Source organism: Lepidothrix coronata, unplaced genomic scaffold (assembly GCF_001604755.1).
Source record: "Lepidothrix coronata isolate B3197 unplaced genomic scaffold, Lepidothrix_coronata-1.0 Scaffold99, whole genome shotgun sequence".
In the NCBI taxonomy this organism is placed as follows: domain Eukaryota; kingdom Metazoa; phylum Chordata; class Aves; order Passeriformes; family Pipridae; genus Lepidothrix; species Lepidothrix coronata.
This window is the reverse complement of record NW_016690279.1, coordinates 228,091-248,945: the sequence shown is the minus strand read 5'-3', so window position 1 is coordinate 248,945 and position 20,855 is coordinate 228,091. Positions and strand designations below refer to the sequence as shown.

Below are 20,855 nucleotides of genomic sequence, written 5' to 3'. Positions count from 1 at the left end.
CCTTTCCCGTCATTACAATTATTGCAGGACTTAGACCATTGGGCCATGGAAATACCCAAAATCTTTGCATGTCTGAAGCGGCAGACTCCTTCTGCAGCCCTGTGGGGACGAGCACTATCTGTATGTTTCAGAGTCACTGTCACCCCAGTCTGTGCAGAGGGTCTAACGCTCACAGTGTGGGGACATCACCCCTTCCTGGCCAGAGCTGTGCTGGGACCATGGGGAGGGCTCTGGCAGAGGAAGGAGGAGGGCAGCACCCATGGTACCTGCTCCCCTGGTCCCAGAGCAGCTGCAGTTTTGTTGGAGCAAAAATATTGTCCTTGGCTGAGTTTGCAAAGCTCAGTGAGAACAATAAACGCCTGTGCCTCATGCTGGGGAGCGCCGTGGAGGGACAGATGCCAAAGGTTTGACACTGCTCTGCTTTATTTGAATGTTCATTTTGCTACATGTCACCATTATTTGCCAGGATGATGTTCATGTTGACTTTGCTTTTTAACCAAGTGCTTTTCAAAATGTGTTAACATCAGAAACTAGAGTATGGAGCTGTACTTTAGGAATTGTTGTAATATGCCTTTTTCTTAATAAAGAGATTGAAATCTGCAGAGGTTTGTACTGTCCTGCCCCAGCACCCAGGACCTCCAGCCACAACCCATGAGCATCTCTGCCTCCGTCCCAGGCCTGGCTCCTACCTCACCACCTAGAGCCCCTTCAGAGCTCTGGGGAGAACTTAGAGTGGCCCCCCAGTCCTTACAGGGGGCCTGCAAGTCAGTGGGGGGGATCATTATCAGGGCCTGGAGTGACAGGGCCGGCCCCGAGCTGCGGGCACACGAGGCCGGGACACCCGCGGCTCCCCGGGCCCGGCCGGGCGCGGTGTCACCCCCGTGACCCCCGGCGCCCTTGCGGCCTCCGGGAAGGTCGCAGGCAGCCGGTGACCTTCACTGGGGGAGGCCTGCGGGGCCTCCCTGGCCGGGAGCCAGGAGGCGGGGCCGTGCGCGGGCTGTGCGGGTCTGTGCGGGGCCCGTGCGGGTCTGTCCGAAGCCGTGCGGGGCCGGTCCCGGCGCGGGGCGCGCGGCCCCTTTAAGGCGCTGCGGGCGCGGGGGTTGGGCCGTGGCGGGCGCCGTAGCGGCGGCGGGGCCGCACCACGTGGGGCGGGCGGACGGCGCTGTCCTTCGCGGGCCCATGGTCATCCGAGCGGGCGAGATGCCGCCGGCCGCCGTGCCGGCCGCGCAGGGCGCCGACCAGCAGCACGCGGCACCCTGCGCCAGCCGGCCCGCGGACACGCAGCAGCGCCCCGGTAAGGGCCCGGGCCGGGGCCCGCGGCGGGAGCGCGGGCCGGCCCCGCGGGGCCGGCGGTGCCGTGCCGGCGGTGCGAACCCACTATCTCCTCTCCGGCGCCGGGGCTCCCGGGGCCCGCCGGGAGGTCGCGGGGGGCCGGGATCGCGCTGGGGACCCGGGGCGGTTCTGCGGACCCGGGCGGCTCGTCCCGCCCGGGGACACCCCGGCGGAGCGGCCCGGGCGCCCCCAGCCCCCGGCCCGGGGGGCTCCGTTTAGCGGGGAAGCCGTGCCGGGCCCGGCGGCCCCGCCGTGTCTCGGGAGGCTCCGCGCAGCCCCGGGGCCGCGCTGGCTGCCGGGGCCCGAGGCCGCAGCGGGGCCGGGCCGCACGGTTCGCGGAGCCGGCCCGTGGCGCGGCGGGGCCGGGCCGGGGCCCGGGGCAGCCCCGGGGGCGGGCGGTGCCCCCGGCCCGGACGGGCCCGTCCCGGCGGAGCGGGAGCCCCGGGCCCGGTGAAGGTCACCTTCAAGGGGCCGCTCCACCGCGCGGCCGCGGGGGGGCCCGGCCGGGAGCGGCCCCGTTCCCCCGGGCCGGGGGCACCGCCGGGCGCTGCGGGCGCGGAGTTTGCTCCGGGACCGCGTGGGGCTGCCCGCGCACCGACATGGGTGTCCCGGAGGTGGTGGGCAGGAGAGAGCTGGGTCCTCCTGGAAATTCGGGATGCGGGAGCCACTGACACGTTAGGAAATGCTCAGAAGCACTCAGAAGCAAGAATTTTTCTGGGAGGAGGCTTGTTCAAGACGACAGTTGGAAATTGCGGATTTTAACTAGATATTTGCTGGTTGTTCTTGATTTGTGTCGGAGCCTGAGTGGCTCAGGCTGGGGACGAGGTGCAGCCCCATGTCCTGACTGTCCTCAGTGCCAGCTGCAGGGCTGGCACAGCCCCTGCTTCCCCCTGCCCTGGGTTTGCTCGGTTTGGTGTGTTATATTTTCAAGAACTTACAACCCTAAGCACTGATCTCAGGCTTGGCTTTTTTCTCTGATCTCTAAAGTACAAGCAGATGGCATACAAGCATGGCTTGTGGCTGGCCTTCGTCCTGAGGCACATGAATCCCCTGAGTGACCTCCCTGCCACTTCCTTCCCCTGCCCCCCCCCCCCCCCCCCCCCCCCCCGTCCCCCCCCTTTTGCCCCCCCCCTTCCCCTCTCCCCCCCCCCCCCCCCCCTCCCCTGCCCCCCCCCCCCCCCCAATTTTATGGTGTGGAGGTGGATTTTTGAAGTTTGTCACCTAAAGCAAAGTTCACTGGCATTTGGTGGTGGAGCAAGTTGGATGCAGTTCAAGAGTGGGGAGCTCAGTGCTGAGAGCCTCCCCCTCTCCCCCACGTGCCAGATTTTGAAGCAGGCATCACGCCTGCAGTGCCAGCAACTGGGTTAAAAAGTTACGTGGTGTAATCCCTGCCTCTTCGGGTGCAATCGATTGCTGAGGGAGGACGGAAGGTGGAAAAATCTTCCACGTGTTTCAGCACTGCACAATTGCTCAGGTGCCTCTTGGATCTGGGGAGGAGTAGGGGAAGGTCTTGTCAGGGAGTTGGGGCCTGTTTTGGGTGAAATTACCTTTCTTATAAGCTAGTGTGAGGTCATAGACAGTTGCTGTTTGCAGTGTTTCTTGGATTATTTTTGTGCCTATGGTTTTCACTGTCCTTAGAATAAGTCTCGCATGTGCAAGTTTGTCAGTGCTACCATAAAATGCCTTTCAACCTTGCCTTGCCCAGATGTGTTTTTTTCTAGCTCAGTCCCTCCATCTCTCAGTGTCCCAGCCACCCATGCCTTCACCCACCTCTTCTGTTAGAGCAGCAGAGAATGCAGGTGTTAATCGAAAACTGCTGTGGAAGCAAGTGTTGCTGTGCATTAGCAACAAGGTCAGAAGGCTGATTCTTAATCTTGGGATCTGCTATCGCTGTCTGTCACCCGACCTTGGAGGTTCACTGGTGTTTCAGAAAGGGCTGAATTGCTGGCACTCGGGGTTTTTTTAATATGCAGCTCTAACAGACTTCGGGGGGAGAGTCAGAGAAAAGTTGTGCAAGAGAAATCTGATCACCACTACAAGGATAAGAAGAGGAAAGGAGCACAGTAACACAGCATCTGTGCGGCGAGGTGAGGGATGGGAACCTGAGGGGATCATGTTCAGGGCAGTTCTGCCGGTGGGATAAGAGCTGAGTTCCTACTAGAAGGTTGCTACACTGCTTGAGCAGCCTTGCTTCTGGGTTTCCCAGCTGAAAAGTGGAAATAAGTAGGTCAGGAGCATGCACTGAGATAAATCCACCTGCAGACACGGAACTGCCTCGTGCACAGTAAAACTAGCGCTGTGTTGCAGAGTCCTGTGTTTGCCTTCGTCGTCTGTACATGACTAAACTTGGCAGCACAACCCTCTCCTGGCACAGCTTCCCAGCACCCGCTTTGCTTTCCTGCGTCGTGCTCCGTTGGTTGTGCTGGAAAGTTGTTATTTCTCGAAGCTTTACAGGTCTCAAGTTCATGCATTTTTTTATTTGCGTTTGAGAAGCAAAGCCAGTCCATGGGGCAGTGCTGGGATAGCATGCCAGAGATGAAAACCAACATGTGGCTCCTGCCGTGGTGGCAGTGGCTGTCACTTTTGGCAGCAGGTCAGATTTTTGCCGTAGTAGCAAGGCTGTCCCAGGGTTAGCCTCTGGTTCTCACCTCCTGCAAGCACCTGGTTGATGCAGCAGAGCTCACACATCCCCCTTTGCTTGTGGAGCCTTCTGTTGCATTCTGCCTCTCTAAGATTATTGAGTCCAGGACATTTTCCTGACAGTTTGGCATAGAGGCACTTACACAGGGGACAAACCTTCCCTCTTTGGGTGGGAAAGTAGATGTGTGCTCACAGAAGTGCAGGCTCTTTTCTCCAGCTGAAGAGATCACTGCTGGCTGGTCCCCAGGGCCGTGTGTGGCCCAGGCAGGCCCGGGGCAGCCACGGGTGGCCGGCACAGGGTGGCCGAGTGGGAGGCTTCAGGCTCATGGCACAGCTGTGCCACAGGGCACAGGAGGGCAGTGGGAGCTGCTGAGGACAACAGCACAGCTGTCAGATCTCCCCTGCAATCCCTACCCAGAGCTCCCTGCCATCCCCTCTGTGGGTCCTGGGGGCTCTTGGCCATATTGAGGTTTATGTGGGACTCTCAGGACTGGCAGAGTTGACCCCTCCAGGCTCGTGCTGCATGTAGTTTTACCCAGAGCTGCTGTGGCTGTGGTGATAGCTGTTGGTGGTGGCATGGGCTGAAGCTGGAGTCCTCCCTGCAACACTGTGGAGCTGTAGCTGTTGCCTCCCAGCACTGCTGCTTTTGTCTGCAGGCCTGATGCTCTGCTGGTCCCGCTGCACACAGAGACCAGCAGGTTCATTCCATGCCTTGGGCTCTTGTTGTCCCAGTAGCTTTCTGAAACTAAGGCATGTGCCAGAGTTAAGCACAGAGACTTGAAGAATTATCGGCTGTTTCTCAGTATCTGTCTGAAGTGCGATTCCTTCCTTCAGCTCTCTTGAAATTTGAGAAACATGCTCTCCCTGACACAGTTGATGTTTTTGTTGGTGCTGATCTTTGCACTTTGCCTTAGTCTTTGCTCCTGATTTCTGTGATGTTTGAATTGCACATTGTTGTTGCAGGGTCACCCAAAGAGCCAGTTTCAGGGCTAAGTTTCCAAAGTTTTGGCCAGATGGAAAGTTTACAAATGGGTTTAAATGTAGTTCCCAGATGTGGAGAGCCAATTTGAGTTTAATGATGGCAACAGAGCAGCTCTAATGTTTTACTGTGGGCTCTTATTAAAAGAAGTCCTTGTTGCACCTAAAGTGCTGGAAGTTCCTGGGAAGCTGTGGTTTCCGCAGGGGAGGCAGATGGAGGCACCTCTGCATGTCTCCTACCTCCCCTGATGGGATGTCCTGCAGTCACATTTCCATTAGGGCCATCTCTGGAGCTAATGCCTGTTCATTTAGTCAATTTATTTGGATTCATTAAACTATTTATTTAGTTTAATTACTTATTCAGCTAAAATTTAATTTGCATTTGCTGTACTGACACCAGCCTTCGTATGTTAAAGCTGACACATCATGCTGCTCTTGAGCTTGCTTTGGCTGGAGTCAAAGAAATGTGGCTCCAGCTTTGTGGGACCTGACCAGGTACTTCTCCAGGGGGGAGATTTTTCTTCCCAAAGGTCTCTCGGTAAGGAAGAAGAGTTGAAGCTGTCAGTACATCTTAACTCCTTCAAAAATTATCAGAAAAACATGAGTTAGCAATACTGATGGGATCTGAAAGTTGGTGCTGGCTCACGAGGATGAGGGGTACCCAGTCCTGGGGCTCCAAGGCCCATCAGCTCCTGCACTGAAGGAGCAGCTGTGGAGGTCCTGAGGGCTCCTTGCTTACTGCTTACAGGAGCTGAAACAAGTTGGATTGGAGAGACTTCTCTTCTGATTCCTCTTCCTTTTAAAGGGACAACAGAAACTGGCTGGGTCTTTTGTGGAGAGCTGCTGGTGTGTTTTTCAGCCCCTTTCTCCTGGCAGCTGGCTGGCTGGCACAGAGGGGCTGCTCCTGCCCTTCCCAGGGCCGCTGTTGCAGAGGGGATTGCCCTGCCTCTGTGTGTGTTGTGTTGGCCTTGAGCAGGGACCACGTGACCTGTGCTCCTGGCTTTGTTCTAGTTCTGATGTTTTTGTGCTAGAGGTGTGGCATGTATTTTTCTTCTGCTTGGTGCAGAGTTGTGTCCCTTCCTGTCCGTGTAGCCATGTCCAGTGCTTGTGAAAGCTTTCCCAGGCAGCTCCAAGGTTTAGGCTGCAGCTCTTGCACGTCGCAGGAAACCTGGACCACTGAAGGGAGCCACGTAGCTGAGCGTGGGGCAGCGTGCCTGCCAGCACAGGATGTGTGCAGAGGGGCTGTGATGCCCGGCAGATGCTGTGGAGGGAGGGTGAGGAGCAGGCGTTTGCAGCGTGGCCTCACTGGCAGTGTGTGGTGGCCTGCTTGGCCACAGCCTCCCCAGGGCACCTGGTGCTTGGAGAAGTCTCCAGCTCCATAATCCCTGCTTCAGTTCCTGTGATTTTCTTAACGTACCATGGAGAGAGGAGAGGTGTTAGGGGGTTGTGTGTGTGGTTTTGTGGTTTGTTTGTGTTTGATATGGCAGAGCAGGGTGAGAGGAGAGAAAACTTGTCTGGAAACTACTTACTGGTTCACTGCCTGGCTGCTTTGTGCTCGCCTGCTTAGTATGGATGGCTGTGCTGGGCCCGGGTGTGCCATAGTAACTGCCCTCGCCTTGTAATTCAATGCATCTCACTCGCTCAGGTTTGGCAGCGCCGGGGCACAAGCACTCATCCCATGCTGCACTGGTGTGCACTCGATCGGGCTATTTATAACCTCTCCGGGCCAGGCTGATCGGGCCGGCATCCCCCTGGGAGTGCCTGGAGAACCTGTCAGAGCCCAGCTGTGCTGCAGCTCGGCGGGGAGAGGAGAGGAACGGAAAGGAGAGGAAAGGAAAGGGGAGCCGCCGCCGCGGGAGCTGCTCCGGGCCTGCTGGTATCGTGGTGTGAGCGCGGCAGGCGGGGAGAGGGGCGAGGGCGTGCCGGTGCCCGTGGATGAAGGTCGCTGGGCAGCGCTTCGGGAGAACCGCTGCGAGTCCAACATCCAATTCCACAAGCACGTGGGATCCTGTGCGGGGTTGGCTGCTGGTCCTCTGCATCCTGCTACCCGGGGGCCAAGTAGGAATCCTCTTTGGAGAAGCGGCTGACTGTGTGAGAAGGCAGCAGAGGGCACGGGCTGCACCTGGACGTGTGCCTTGTGGGGACTTGACTTCAGTGTACGTGTGAAACACAGCTGACTGCTGTGATCTGGTGCTGCATGAGCCACACTGCCACTGATCATGGGGAACGGCCTTTTTGCAAACTGCTGCAGGCAAGTCACCGATCTCCTCTTCCAGCCACGGGGCTCTGACTCGCCGGATGAGAGGTCTCCTCTCTTGCCAAAGTCTCCCACAAGCTGTGCTGTCTGCCCAGAGATGCCAGAAGCTGCCCAGTGTGCTGGGCTATATCCAGACATCATCCCCAGTGAAGCAGTGACTGGAGACCTGCAGAAGGGCACTGAATACATCCAAGACCCATCCGAGACCGAGGACGAAGAAGGAACGGTGACAGTTTGTGATAGGAGGGGTTTGAGACCCGGTGTTGGCACTGCCGGCCTGCTCCAGTGGGCAGAGGCATCCCCCGAGGTGACTGTCCTTCCAGCCGACCTTGGGGCCGGGCCGGCAGGGCTGGTTGATCATGCTCAGTCGCTCGGGGCCTGCCAGAGCTCTGTGAAACTTGAGGACAGCGGCTTAGCCCACAGATCCTGCCGCCGGGAGGAGCACGTGGCAGCAGCTGAGGGGGGGGATGCAGGCCCTGGAGCACATCCCGCCGGCCAGAGCCACAGTGAGGGACAAGCAGCCGTGCGTTCGGACACAGCCGTGGCGGGTCTGGACTCCAGGCTGAAGCACAGAGGTCCTGCTCCCTCCCGGGGGAGCCCTGGGACAGCGTCCTCTGCTCTGCCAGCAAGTGTGGGGAAAACTCCACGGGCCCAAAGCACAGTTGTGCTGCCTGTACCCCCTGGCAAGGTGTCACCTGAGGCTTGGGACACAAGTGCTGGTTTTGTAGTGACAGAGCTCACTGCCTACCCTGGTGGCAGGTCAAGCTGTGATCCTGACTCGCAGGGACAGGTTCTGCCCTCAAACCAGCAGAAGAAGAAGAGGAAGAAAAAGAAGCTCCCTCTCCCAGGTGCTCAGCTCTGTCCCAGGGGCTCTGTCATGCTGTGTGGAGCCAAAACACTATATGCCCCTAATGGGGGTGGGTGGCTGCCTGTGCCTTTGAGATGGGGTAGCACAAAGAAGAGGGGAGGGAAGCAGAGGTGACATTTTAACTTCACAGCAGAAGGTGGAGGAGGAAGGTGGCGAGATATCCCACCTGGGTGTGTACCATGGAGGGACCTGTCTGTGCCTTGTCCGTGTGAGCAAAGCAAACATAAAAGCATTTTGCTTATCTTTTTAATTCATAAGGCAAATCCCTCTTTTGTTTGTGCCTGCAAACATGGTCCTTGTGAAGGATGGGAGTGGATCTCTCTGGCCCAGCCTGCAGCAGCACAGATGGGAGTGCGGGACCACAAGGGACCAGCACTAGGGGACTTTGGCTCCCCTGAGGTGCATGTGGGTAGAGGAGTGGCCTGACCTGCAGGGATGGAGCAGCTCTGCAGCTGTGCTGAGGAGGGGATGTTCCTTCTCCTCCTTCACCTGGTGCATCATTCCAGTGCTGTGGGGACAGCAGGCTCCAACCAGTTGTTGCAGCATGGGAGGGGAGCAGCCACCCACTTGGCCACATCTGGCTCTCCTCCTTTCCCACTTTTCCACAAACTGGCACAGCACAGTTGGAGTCCAGTGTGGCACCAAGTGGTAACTCAGGCTTTTGTCCTTGCCAGGACTTCTAGGATATGAGAAACAGATTTTTAAGTCTCAAGGTCAAATTTTGCCTATCATTTTATTTTTTGTTCGGGCCCTGTGCAGTGACTGAATTTTGGTCTCAAGTGCTGTCTTGTGGTGCACCCACTGGCATGAGGGGATGTGTAGTGTGATTGACCTGAGCTGGTAGCTTAGTCTGTGGTTTGGGTTTCCCTGTGCCCACTGGCATGCCGGTGGCAGGTGTTGAGGCTGCAGCTTCTTGGGAAACTGCAGAAACTGTGTTACGTTGCTTGGAATTTGAAATACCTTTGAGGAGGGGAAGGCAGAATTTGGCCCCTCAGAATGGCACTGGAGCTGGTAAGGAATGCATTCCAAAACTCAGTGCTGGAAAAGGTAGGGGTTTAATTTATGGGTTTGTGCCTCTGACAATCTCTGTGGTTACTAAATGTAGGGAAGGAAACTCCTCACCAACAGAGCAGTCTGTGCAGACCAGGCTAGCTCACAGAAGTGTAGTGTCACTGACTTTTTGATCTGATAATCTTAGAAAAGGATTAGTGACTACCTTTGGTTTAGAAGATTTGCTTGAACAATAATTAGTTATTAACTAACACTTCCCAGGATCTGTGCTGTCAATGGCTGTGTGCAGCCAGCAATATTCAGGCTCAGGTGTGCACCTTCCATCAGGCCAGGATCCTGTCTGCTTGGGTTTGCCAGGTGCCCGCCACAGCTGCAGCCTGGCTGTAAACAGGAGGCGGGATTACAGCAGGGCCTGTCACCTTGGCGTGTGAACTCCTTGTCCAGGTGCAGAGATGAAACCTAATCCTCAGTCTGATCCTGTCTGCCAGGCGTGACCGCAGACGGGCGAGCGCGGGTCGATTCCCCGTGAGGTGGTGCCCGGTGCCTCCTGCCCGCTGTCCTGCCTCCTGCTGCTGTCCTGGCGCTCCGTGTGCGAGGCTCATTCGTGCTCGCAGCAATGAGAACATCCTGTCACGGCTTGGCCACCAGCCAGCGCCAGCCACAGCTCAGCAGCCTCCACCGCGCCCGTGGGTACAAACTGTGGGCCGAGAGGAGGAGGGGGGTCCTTGCTGGGACACTGGCACATCCCTTGGAATGACAGAGGATATCAGAGGTCACAGTCAAGACCACAGACCTGTGTCTTGAGGCCAGTGTGATCTGGAGAGGGGGTCTCCTTGCTCTGTCTCCAGCAGCGAGCAGGGCGGTGAGCGGGAGGAGCGGCTGGGTTTGCCCCTGGAGCGGGTGGTTCCGCTTCCAGCCAAACAGCTGCTGGCCAGTTTGGGGCTCGAAGTGAGTGAGGAACAGGAGAGAGGTCTCTGCAGGTGTCTTTCAGGTGTCCCTGTTGCTCCTCCTGCTATCTCACGTAGGCTGAAATCCAGTGCCCCGAGATCTGCCTCCCTCTCGGCGCTGGTGCTGCGGAGGCTGTGCCACGGCAGTGCTGCAGCGGGTGGGAGGAAGCAGTGACCCACTTTAAGGCAGGTGGGTGCAGCTCTGCTTCCCTTGGGGAGCACATGTGGTGAGTCAGCACCCAGGAGACAGCACGGCCTCCAGGCCAGCTTGTGCTTTGTTTAAACATACCCACTGTGAACAGACCCCACTGGAAAGCCCTGGCTGGCTCACATCCAAGGGTTAACCTGCTGCACAGCAGGTCTTTCTCAGTCCAGGCTTAACTTTTGTTTCTAAACTTAAGACAGTACTGGCTGGAGCTGGATCCTCTGGCGTAAGGAGACGTGAAGGTGTTGCCTATACATGTTTCTTGTCACAAAGTGCAGAGCTGTGCTGGCCCTGTCTTCACTTGAGTAGGGAAATAGGGATGGAAAGGCCAAATATCTTGTATTTCTGTAGTCAATAAACAATCTTCTGATTTCTGAAACACTCGGTAGTTTGGGGATCTGACACCACTGAACAGTGAAAAGCACAAGCATGGTCCTGGCTGGTGACCTTCTCTTGCTGCATGCAGAATTCTCTGTCTCACTTTGCTTTGCCACTGAAGGTATTTGTTGTGCTCCACACCAGCATATGCATGGTTGTAATGCCAGCCTTCCTCTTAGCCACATTCTGCCTCCCCTTCCTGGCTGCCACAGCAGGAGCAGAAGTTCAGTGGTCCTGCCCTGCTTGGGTGGGCAGGGGCTGGGCCAGTCTGGCTCGGGTGCCTGGCGGGTCACCCTCCCTGCAGTACTGGTAGCCCCAGGTGCAGCATTTCTGTGATGGCTTTTCTGTGCTCTCTCCAGGTCCCCACGTGTTGAGGCAGTCCAGGAGCATGGCTGTGCTGGCTGTAGGGTGTGACAAGGGGCTCTCCCCAGCCCTCTGGGCATAGTGTGGTTTTTCTGAAACCACATCTCTTGAGGCACTCGTGTGTGGAGCTTTTCTTCCTCCTTTCTAGCATGACTGCAGCTTGCTGGAGCCAGAGCCAGGCCTCTTGTTTGGCTCCCCCTTGGCTTCATCTGTCAAAGAAATGAGCAGCTTGTGCTGGGGACATACGCATGGTGACAGGGAACATGAGCAGCAGCTGCCAAGCTGCTGAAGGCAGCAGAGGCTGCCTGAGGTAGCTCTGCTACCTGCTGCCTTTTGGAAAGGATATGCTCTCGTTGCATTTCTTGCCCTTTCACCATGTCCTTATTCAGCCCTGACAGTTGTCTCTGAGGGTTTTCTGCAGTGTGAAGTGGGGGTGTGACCCTCTGGGGACACTTCAGCAGGGCCTGTTGCTGCAGCCTCGTGTTGTGCTCCAGGGGTGCACAGGGAGCTGTGGCATTTCCATTCCTGTTCTGGGTCATGGTGAAGGCTGGATGACTTCTCTGGGCTGCAGGAGCACTTAGGGCTGATGGGGAAGAACTGTCTGTGACACCTGTGGGTGTCAAGCCACAGTGCCAGTCTGAGGTGAGGGAGGCTGAGCTGCCATCTCCCCTGGAGATGGGTGCCTTGCTGGGAGGTGAGGAGGAGGAGGAGGAGAGATCTGCCAGATGGAGCTGGCTGGGGGGCTGCAGCCTCGGGGCGTTAGCCTGGCTTGGAGCTGCCCTGACCCTGTGCAGCCTTTCAGAAAGGCTGTTTCTGCTGCCTGGAAAAGACCTCCCCCTGCTCCATCTGTGCTGCCTGCAAGTGGGTGTCTGGGAGCACCAAGCTGGAACGGCCATGTGTGACCTTGGGGGTCCAGCTGAGTGTGCCAGGACAGCCCTGCTGGGAACACACCATGAAGGGCACAATGCCTGCTCCCCTCCACTGAGGGCAGGTGTGGTGCTCTGGAGCACCAGGGGCACTCTGCCCTATCCCAAAGTTGCTGTCAGTGGCTCTTTCCACTCTTTCAGCTTCTCCTGGCAGCACCTAGGTCCTCTTCAGTGTGGTCCCCAGCCTGGTTCACAGGGTGTAGGCAGCTCTAGGAGACTGGCAGCCTCCTAGATCTTATCAGCTCTATGACACTCTCCACCTTATTGGAAAGGAAAACAAACCATTGCAGAGCGGTGAGGTAGGTGCAGAGAGCTCCCCAGCCCTGTGATGCATCCACCTAAGCGGGCACTTTAAATGTCGTCACCTTTTTCTTGAATAAAATTGCTTAGACAAAGCCTCACCCTGGCACCATGGGATCTCTGTGAAGTATTCTGGCAATGCAGAGAGTGGCCAGATGCGGGCAGGGGTGTGGGAGCTGTTTGTGTGGTGGTGGAGTAACCAGGCTCCCACGTGAGGTGCAGCGGAGTGGTGCCACTGCAGCTCCTGCCTCCCTCTCCCTGCCGAGTCCCAGCAGGGCTGTGGGGAGCTGTTTAACATGTTGGTGCACAGGTTACAGCTGCCTCCGGGCCGCAAAGCACCACACACCCATTTCTTTTAATTAAGAGGCTTCTTAAGACAGCTCAGTGTGGTGTACACTGACCCATCCTTCCTGCCCTCCTTCCCTCCTCTCTTCACACAGTTTGTGGAAGATGCAAACCCCACAGGCAAGTGACAGCACGTTAATTATGCTGTGAGGGGAAGGGAGGGAAGGGCCTGGCACACCTATGTCTAGTAAACAGCAAGTGCAGAATAAAACCCTTCCTGCCTTTTAACCCCTGGTTTGCTCAGGCTGGACAGAGGACAGTGGTGGTGTCCAAGCCAGTCTCTGCAGCCACTCAGAGAGGACTGTCCCTTAGCTCAGACCTTGTCTAAATCCCTCTCTTCTCATCCAGAGCACCCATCTGGTGTGGCACTGATGAATGGCAGCGGCCTGCACGACAGCCTCAAGGGCGAGAAGGATGCCAGGCAGAATGGCCACGAGGAGGCTGACCCGGGAGAAGATGGGAATGACCAGGAGGTCATCGTCATCCAGGACACGGGATTTACTGTCAAGATCTGTGCACCAGGGATAGAGCCCTTTTCCCTGCAGGTACCTGCCCTTGCTAGCTGGGAAGGGGAATGAGGCAGTGGGAAGCATTTCAGCCAGGCAGGCAGGGAAGGGGGCGGAGGAGTGTGCCCAGGAAGGCCCCTGGTAGCCCCCACAGTCTGGCAGTACCTTCAGTCTGCTCACAGCTCCCTGACCTGATGGGACTAAGTGGGAAAGAAGGCAGCAAAGAATGGAAGGTGCAGGAGAGAGGCTGCCTGGCCAGTGCCTTTGAGAGAAAAAGGAAGGAAGAGATGATGTGAGCAAGAGGCTGTCTGGCCCAGGCCTGCCTGGACATTGCAAGGACAGGGAGGTGTTTTGTTCTGGATCCCAGGTGTGGAGCAAGGGGAGGAGAAGTCGCTGAGGTGGAGCTCCTTGTCCATTGCAGAGGGGCTTGGATGTGGAGCTGAGCACAGGGAAAATGACCTTCCTACTTCTGGGCTTTTCTAAAGAAGGGTTGTGAAAACATGATTTCTGGGCCTGGCTCTCAGGAAGGGAAAATCCCTTTCTTGCTCAGCAGTTTTGGCATGATGCTGCTTTGGGCCAGCCTGGGTTTGGTGCAGTGGCAGGTGGTAGCACAGCTCAGGGAGCTCAAGCACCGGCCTGAAGACCAAGGGAACAATGCAATCTCCCCTTTGTTCTGCACAGAGAGCTCTGCCTGTGTCATGTGGACAGTGGCACGTGCTGCCAGATCAGGATGGTCTCTGACATGCCTGGCTGATAGTCCCATTTAGCTTGATACCTCACCAAAAACTATTTGAGTGAAATATCTCTTGGGAAGAGGCATCTGGAATCTAAACCAAGTGGGAAGTCTTATCTCCCCAAGACCTGCAGAGGTTGCAGTGAAATCCCATCCCCTGTGGAAGTAGCTGTGTCTCAGCCTGGCTTTTTTTCTCCTTTAAATCCCCTTGGCTATTAGTTTTAATAGGCTAATAATAGCAGGCTGCCTTTTTTACAGCAACTTATGTAAACTACCCTGAGTCTTCTGAGCTTGTGAGCAGTGTTAGGGTGCTGGAACAAAGCAAGGAGGTGGGAGAGCAGCCCCGGTGCACCAGCCTGAGCAGTGTGTGGCATCCCAGAGCCGTGTGGAGGTGTGGCACTGGCACAGACACACCACACCTCCCGTGGGCACCGCAGCCGATGGAGAGGAGGAAAGGGCATGTTTGCCACGTGCATCATACGAGACCTCACCACAAATGTACAGTGTGAAGGGATAAGGGAAGAACCCCCAGTTTCCCACACCACCTTCTATTTTTGCACTGCCCTCTGTCACCTCTGTCCCATGTCTAGTGCTTGTGGGATGGAGCTGGGGTGGCTGACCCTGCCAGAGGTGGCAGGGCCCTCCCAGCAGGGGCAGAAGTGATCTTCTGGAAGGGAGGTAGAGTCTGCTTTTCTGAGCTTGGACAGGTCAAGAGTTGTTTGATTCTGCAGTAGAGGGACAAAGTTTGGCAAGAGCATGTGTGAGGTTAAAAAATAACAGGGTTCTTCCCTTCTTAAGGTTTCTCCTCAAGAGATGGTGCAAGAGATCCACCAAGTTTTGATGGACCGGGAGGATACTTGCCATCGGACTTGCTTCTCCCTGCAGCTGGACGGCAATGTCCTCGATAACTTTGCTGAGCTGAAAACTATTGAAGGACTGCAGGAGGGCTCGCTGCTGAAAGTGGTGGAAGGCAAGTTCCTTCAGACTTGTGAGGGAATGAATGAGGGGTTTTATAGGGAGTGGTTTTGGCCACCCAGCAGCCCTTTCCCGTGGTTGCGTTTTGAGACCTGTGTGCCGAAGGATTAAGCAAATGTGTAATTCCAGTTTTTTTCCTCACTTTTTGCTCGTCAGAGCCATACACAGTGCGAGAAGCCAGGATACACGTGCGTCACATTCGGGACCTTCTGAAGAGTCTTGACCCATCAGATGCTTTCAATGGTGTGGACTGTAACTCACTGTCCTTCCTGAGTGTCTTCACTGAAGGAGACCTGGGAGGTATGGGGCAAAAAGGCTTCTCTGGTGTGGTCTGGGCTTTCATTCCCTGACTCCTTGCTTAGTTAAACACACAGTGAGTGACAGTCACCTGTCCCGTGTCATTTGGGGATGCAGAGGAACACTCGGAGCACTTCTGCATCCCTCCTTGAATGATGACTGGAGGAGGGAATGCTGCACTTTCCAGAACTGACTTTCTGTCTCTGTCCATTCCAGACAGTGGAAAACGGAAGAAGAAAGGTACTGAAATGGAACAAATTGACTGCACCCCTCCTGAACATATCCTGCCAGGTAGCAAAGAGAGGCCCCTGTGTGCCCTTCAGCCCCAGAACAGAGACTGGAAGGTAGAGTTCTCCTGTGTCATTGAAACAGCTGTTGGCACGTTCCTCGCAGCAAACTGGTGGTTAGGGATTGAAAGCTGAGCTGAAGTGGACTTTGGGATTTGCTCTGCTTCGTGCTTAACAAATGCTGGGATAGCACTGCTTAGCTAAAAGAATAAAGTCCACGAGCTGGTGTGCGACACCTTGGACATGGAGTCTGGACAAATGTGCAGTGTGGAAGGGCCAGGCTTGCTGGGAGGGGTGGCAGGGAAGGTAGAATTCTCTGCAAAGTCCTGGAGACAGGATCTGCAGATCACCACAGATTGCCCTTAGCTTTCCCATCCCCTCCCACTTGGATTCCAGTTTAGAAGCTGCCATTTGAAAACCAGTACAGCAAGAAATCCATGCCCTGTGCAGCCCAGAGGCCCAGGGTGTCTGTTTTCACCCGTGTCTTGCGGTGTGAAAGGCAAACTGGTGGACTGCAGAGGGCTCAGGAAGGCTGTGCTCTGGAGCCCAGGTGGGTTTGTAAGCTCCGCTTCTGGAATCAAGCAGGTAAAAGGGATCTGTCTTGTACATTGAATGACTCGAACTCAAAGACATTAATTCCCGCTGACAGGAGTCGCTTCTGTTGTGTTCTTCTGTAGCCTTTGCAGTGCCTAAAGGTATTGACAATGAGTGGCTGGAACCCTCCGCCCGGTAACCGCAAGATGCACGGGGACCTCATGTATTTGTACGTCATCACGGTGGAGGATCGGCACGTCAGCATCACTGCGTCCACCCGGGGGTTTTACTTGAATCAGTGAGTAACTGAGATTCTTCCTGTCCTGCCCTGCAGCAGCCAGCTGGAAAAGAACCCACAAACAAACAGTTGCTGCTTCTTTTTTTTTTTTTTCTTTGGCGGGAAGCAGCCTATTTTAATTTGCTGCTCACATGGGTTTGTGGGAGTTGCTGTACTGGATTGGGCTGTTCAGTTATGCCTGGTACCACTTCTCCACAGTGGCTAAGTGCCTGGTGCTTTAGGGAAAGTTTAAACATCCCATAATGTCATCAACTAATTAGAGCATTTTGAGTCGGGAGGAAATTCCTTCCCGACCATTGCAACTATCTCATTTTGCCCTAAAGCAAAAGCACAGGCTGTCAAAACTCCCTGAGCTGGGCACAAATTTGACTAGAAATTATTATTTTTTTAATGATGACTGTGAGAGACTGTTGTGGCTGTGCCTGTTGGAGTGGCTGTGCTGAGGGGGTTCTTGCTTAAGCAAAGGCTCTTTTGGTGTGTTTGAGAAGCTCTATGGAATCAGTCCTTCCCAGCTATAAAAATAGAAGCCTCTCTTGAGCCTGAGGGTGGCTGAAGACAGTCTAAATTAAATAACCCATCAGGGCCAGGTACAGGGTTACTGGCTGTGTCTCATCTGGGGAGACTGGAGAGGGCCCTTGCAGCCCACCTACCCGTGTGTGCCCCGTGGTCTCCTTCTTGCAGGCAAGGGCACATGGGGCAGCCTTTGATACTGTGCATGTATGGAGAGCTCTTGGTCATGTTCCACATTCCAGGGTATGGGAACTATCAGGTATGACAGTGGCTTGTGACTGTTTCTTTTTTTTCTTGCAGGTCTACTGCATACAGCTTCAATCCCAAACCTGCAAACCCCAGCTTTCTCAGTCATTCCTTGGTGGAACTACTTAACCAGATCAGCCCTACCTTCAAAAAAAACTTCTCTGCCCTGCAGAAGAAACGGTAGCAGTGCTTTTTCCTCTCTAGTTCCTTGAGCAGTCTGGTGTGAAGTTGGGGAGGCTCAGCTGTGTGGCTGGTCCTGGGGAGCTGGATGCCACTGGTGCAGCAGGATTTGCAGTGCCTGCTGCTCTGAGCTCACGGAGTGGTGGGTGGTTGGGACACATGACTGTAAGCTGCAAGGACCACAGAGCACCTGACCGAATGTCATGGCAGCACCCTGAGGTAGCTGCTTTCCCTCACTTGAAACACGAGCTGTCAGAGCTGATGGGCCTGTCTGTGGTGTTCAGCCCAGAGTCCCCATCCCTGTGCACTGGATGTTCCTCTCTGCTGTAGCTCTCCAGTGACTCTTGCTTCCAGCATGTTGATTTACTATTTCAGTTCTGCCTGAAGCAAAGGGTGGGGGTATGACAGCATTCTGTTGCCATGGGAATATCACTTGTGGGGCTTATCTGGAATTCAGGTGCTCTGTCCCTGCTGGGAAACTGAACACACAGGACAATTTGCACAGTGGGAGAACGAGCCTGGAGTGACTGCAGTGTTCATACAATGGACACAGGGGTGCGTTGACCAGCTCCTGAGGTGTGGGTCTCCTCCCCAAGGCTCTGTTGGCCACGTGCCCTGTGGGAGGTGGGAGGCTTGGTGGCTGCCCAGTTACCCAGGCAGCAGAGTGTTAGTGTGGAGCATGGCCATGGGCTGCAGCAGCACTGGTAACCTGATCAGTAGGTACTTCTTCTCTGGTCCAAAAAAGAGACTGAAGCATAAATATCAGTGAAAGTAACACACGAGGGCTTTGTGTAGGCTTATGGTAGAAAGAGAATGGTTATTTTAAACATGCCTGTGCATGTTAATTTTCTCTTAATTTCCTCTAGCTCCTATAATAATAAACCAACAATAAGGCATTGTTTGATTCTCCCGTCCTTGCTGCGGGGACCATTTGTTCTGCTCCAGGACAGTGGGTCCTGTGCAAAAGCCTGTCATTCTTCAGAGTCACTTAATGAACTGCCTCAGCTCAGCAGGGTGTGGATTGACAGGCACATTGTGTGGCTCTGGGAGCTCTGCTCCTGCTTCATTAAGGAGATGAAAGTGACACCAGACGAGGGCTGAAATTAGCAGTGGCCTCCAGCCACCACTGCCACTATCTGGCCATTTAAAAATGATTATACTGTATTGCTTCTTGGGCCAGAAGTAACTACAGATGAGCCCCCAGCCCCTGCTGAGAGCAGGCAGATTACACAAGAGGCCTTTCGGCAACGCTTGAGTTTCCACTGTGGGCTGCTGTTACACCGTGACCCGTTTGGACTAGTGTGAAAGCACAGGGAAAATTCTCTTAGAATAGAAAGAAATCTTTCTTTGAAAAATGTCTAATTGTTTTCCCTCCCAAACTAGGGTTCAGAGACACCCTTTTGAGAGGATAGCCACTCCTTTCCAAGTGTACAGCTGGACGGCTCCACAAGCAGAGCACGCCATGGACTGTGTCCGGGCCGAGGACGCTTACACTTCTAGACTGGGCTATGAGGAGCACATACCTGGGCAGGTATTGGTCTTGCTTTACCTGACAATGCTGGCAAGAGTTTTGCTGCCAGCTGTGCTGGGAACCAGTTAACTTTCAACAAGTAACCTCTGGTATTTGTGGAATGGTCTTGCTCATCAAGGGGAAACTTATTCACAGGGCCCTTGACTATAGGGGCTGTGCTGCTCGGGCTGCAGCTCCTTGAGCATGGAAGGGTCTGAGAGGAGCAGCTTCGTCTTGGGTGTTTATAAATTGCCCGTCCCTGCTCCGATGGGGGTCACTGCACAAGAGGCAGAGCACTCCTCCGTGCCAGCCAGGCGTGGAACGGCTCTTGTGTCTCTGAGAGACCATTCCAAATGCTCCAGTTGCAGCTTTGTATCACAAAATGGTGCAGGGCTGCCTGTGGCAGGTGTGTGCCTGCAGCGTGAGCGCAGTGCTGGTGACAGTGGCACGTGCTGCTCCTTCAGTGGTACTGCCCTGCATTAGCTGGGCCGATGAAAGGTCTGTCCTAGACTGCTGTTGAATAAAGTGCACTGTGGAGGTGTGTTCGTTCCTGCTGCTAATTCACTTCCTCTGAGCTCCACTGCAGCCTGAATTCTTGCCCCTTTCTCTCCCAAAATGCCTCGTGAAGCGAGAATGCTGCCTTGCCAGCCCCTTCCCACACAATGCATTGCTTCCCCAAAGGCTTTTCTTCCCTTTTTCAGACCAGAGACTGGAACGAGGAGCTGCAGACCACACGGGAGCTGCCACGCAAGAACCTGCCTGAGAGGCTGCTGAGAGAACGAGCTATTTTCAAGGTAACTTTGAGATGTGCAGACAGCTCCTCACACATCCCCATCTCTCCTGCCTGTGTGCTGGCTCCTGGGGCTTGTATCCAAGCCACTAACAAGGCTCAGAAGTAAAAGCCAGTGGACCTGCCTGCCTGCTGGAAGGCTATCAGGAGCAGAGGAGCAAAGGAAAAATTTGCAAGGATCTTTGAGAGCAGGGTGGTGGGAGCCCATCCTGATCCATCTTTCTCTCTACCTGCCTCCAGGTTCACAGTGACTTCACTGCAGCAGCAACACGAGGTGCTATGGCCGTCATCGATGGCAATGTCATGGCCATCAACCCTAGCGAGGAGACCAAGATGCAGATGTTCATCTGGAACAACATTTTCTTCAGCCTGGGCTTTGACGTCCGTGACCACTACAAGGACTTCGGAGGAGATGTGGCTGCTTACGTGGCTCCTACCAATGACCTCAATGGTGTGCGGACCTACAATGCTGTGGATGTGGAAGGGCTGTACACGCTGGGGACTGTCGTGGTGGATTACAGAGGGTACAGGGTGACAGCTCAGTCAATTATTCCGGGCATCTTGGAGCGGGAGCAGGAACAGAGTGTCATCTATGGGTCAATAGACTTTGGCAAGACAGTTGTCTCACACCCCAAGTACCTGGAGCTGCTGGAGAAGACCAGCAGGCCGCTGAAGATCCAGAAGCACAAAGTTCTCAACGACAAGAACGAGGAGGTGGAGCTGTGCTCCTCGGTGGAGTGCAAAGGCATTATTGGCAACGACGGGCGTCACTACATCCTGGACCTGCTCCGCACTTTCCCTCCAGATCTAAACTTCTTGCCTGTTGAAGGGGAGGAGATGCCAGAGGAATGTAAGAAAATGGGGTTCCCCAAGCAGCACAGACACAAGCTTTGCTGTCTCCGGCAAGAGCTTGTTGATGCCTTTGTAGAACACAGGTGAGCAGAGCTCCCCCTTCCTCCACCTGCCACTGGTCACGGTCCAAGTCAGGACCATGCTGCACTGTCCCGGGAACATCCCAGCAGAGCTCCCAGAAGTGGGCAGCTAATTGCCCCATTGCTTGGCCGTGCAAGTGCAATTCTAGAAACTTAATTAACGAGAGGTGAGAACAGTAGGGATTTGGACAGGGGTCCAGGGAACCAGGGTTTGTGTTTTAGTCTCCAGATCTATTTTTTTGGTCTCTCTCCAAACATTCAGTAGTTCTGCTTTCCCTGCAGGTATCCTGTGCACCTGACTGCTAGGGAATGGGAAGGATTTATACTTTTTGTAAGGCTCTCCAGATGTCCTGAATGTTACCTTTGTCTCCTAGAGGCTGAAAAAAATCCCGTGGGAAGTGCTGTAGGCACGTTTGTGGTGGGATGTGTGGGTTGCTCCGTGCTGGCGAGGCAGTGGGAGCCTGGGGAGTGGGACACGTTGCAGTCACGTGGTGCAGCCCTGGGCTG

The 20,855-nt window shown here is 55.1% G+C and overlaps 1 protein-coding gene across 3 annotated transcripts in view; it reads left to right on the top strand.

Annotated features, from left to right (window-relative positions):
• The first annotated feature begins 1,179 nt into the window (after nt 1-1,179).
• CLUH (clustered mitochondria homolog) overlaps nt 1,180-20,855 on the top strand; it is a 34,517-nt gene continuing 14,841 nt past the window's right edge. The window contains exons 1-10 of one of the 3 annotated variants that reach the window (XM_017822693.1): nt 1,180-1,294; nt 12,899-13,095; nt 14,588-14,759; nt 14,921-15,064; nt 15,278-15,405; nt 16,026-16,180; nt 16,991-17,116; nt 18,500-18,647; nt 19,328-19,420; nt 19,657-20,351. In XM_017822693.1, coding sequence (XP_017678182.1) covers nt 1,180-1,294; nt 12,899-13,095; nt 14,588-14,759; nt 14,921-15,064; nt 15,278-15,405; nt 16,026-16,180; nt 16,991-17,116; nt 18,500-18,647; nt 19,328-19,420; nt 19,657-20,351 — 1,973 coding nt within the window. Of the gene's footprint in view, nt 1,295-6,955; nt 8,056-9,695; nt 9,773-12,898; nt 13,096-14,587; nt 14,760-14,920; nt 15,065-15,277; nt 15,406-16,025; nt 16,181-16,990; nt 17,117-18,499; nt 18,648-19,327; nt 19,421-19,656; nt 20,352-20,855 lie in introns of those variants that run through there. The other 2 variants (XM_017822692.1, XM_017822694.1) reach the window with 2 other exon arrangements.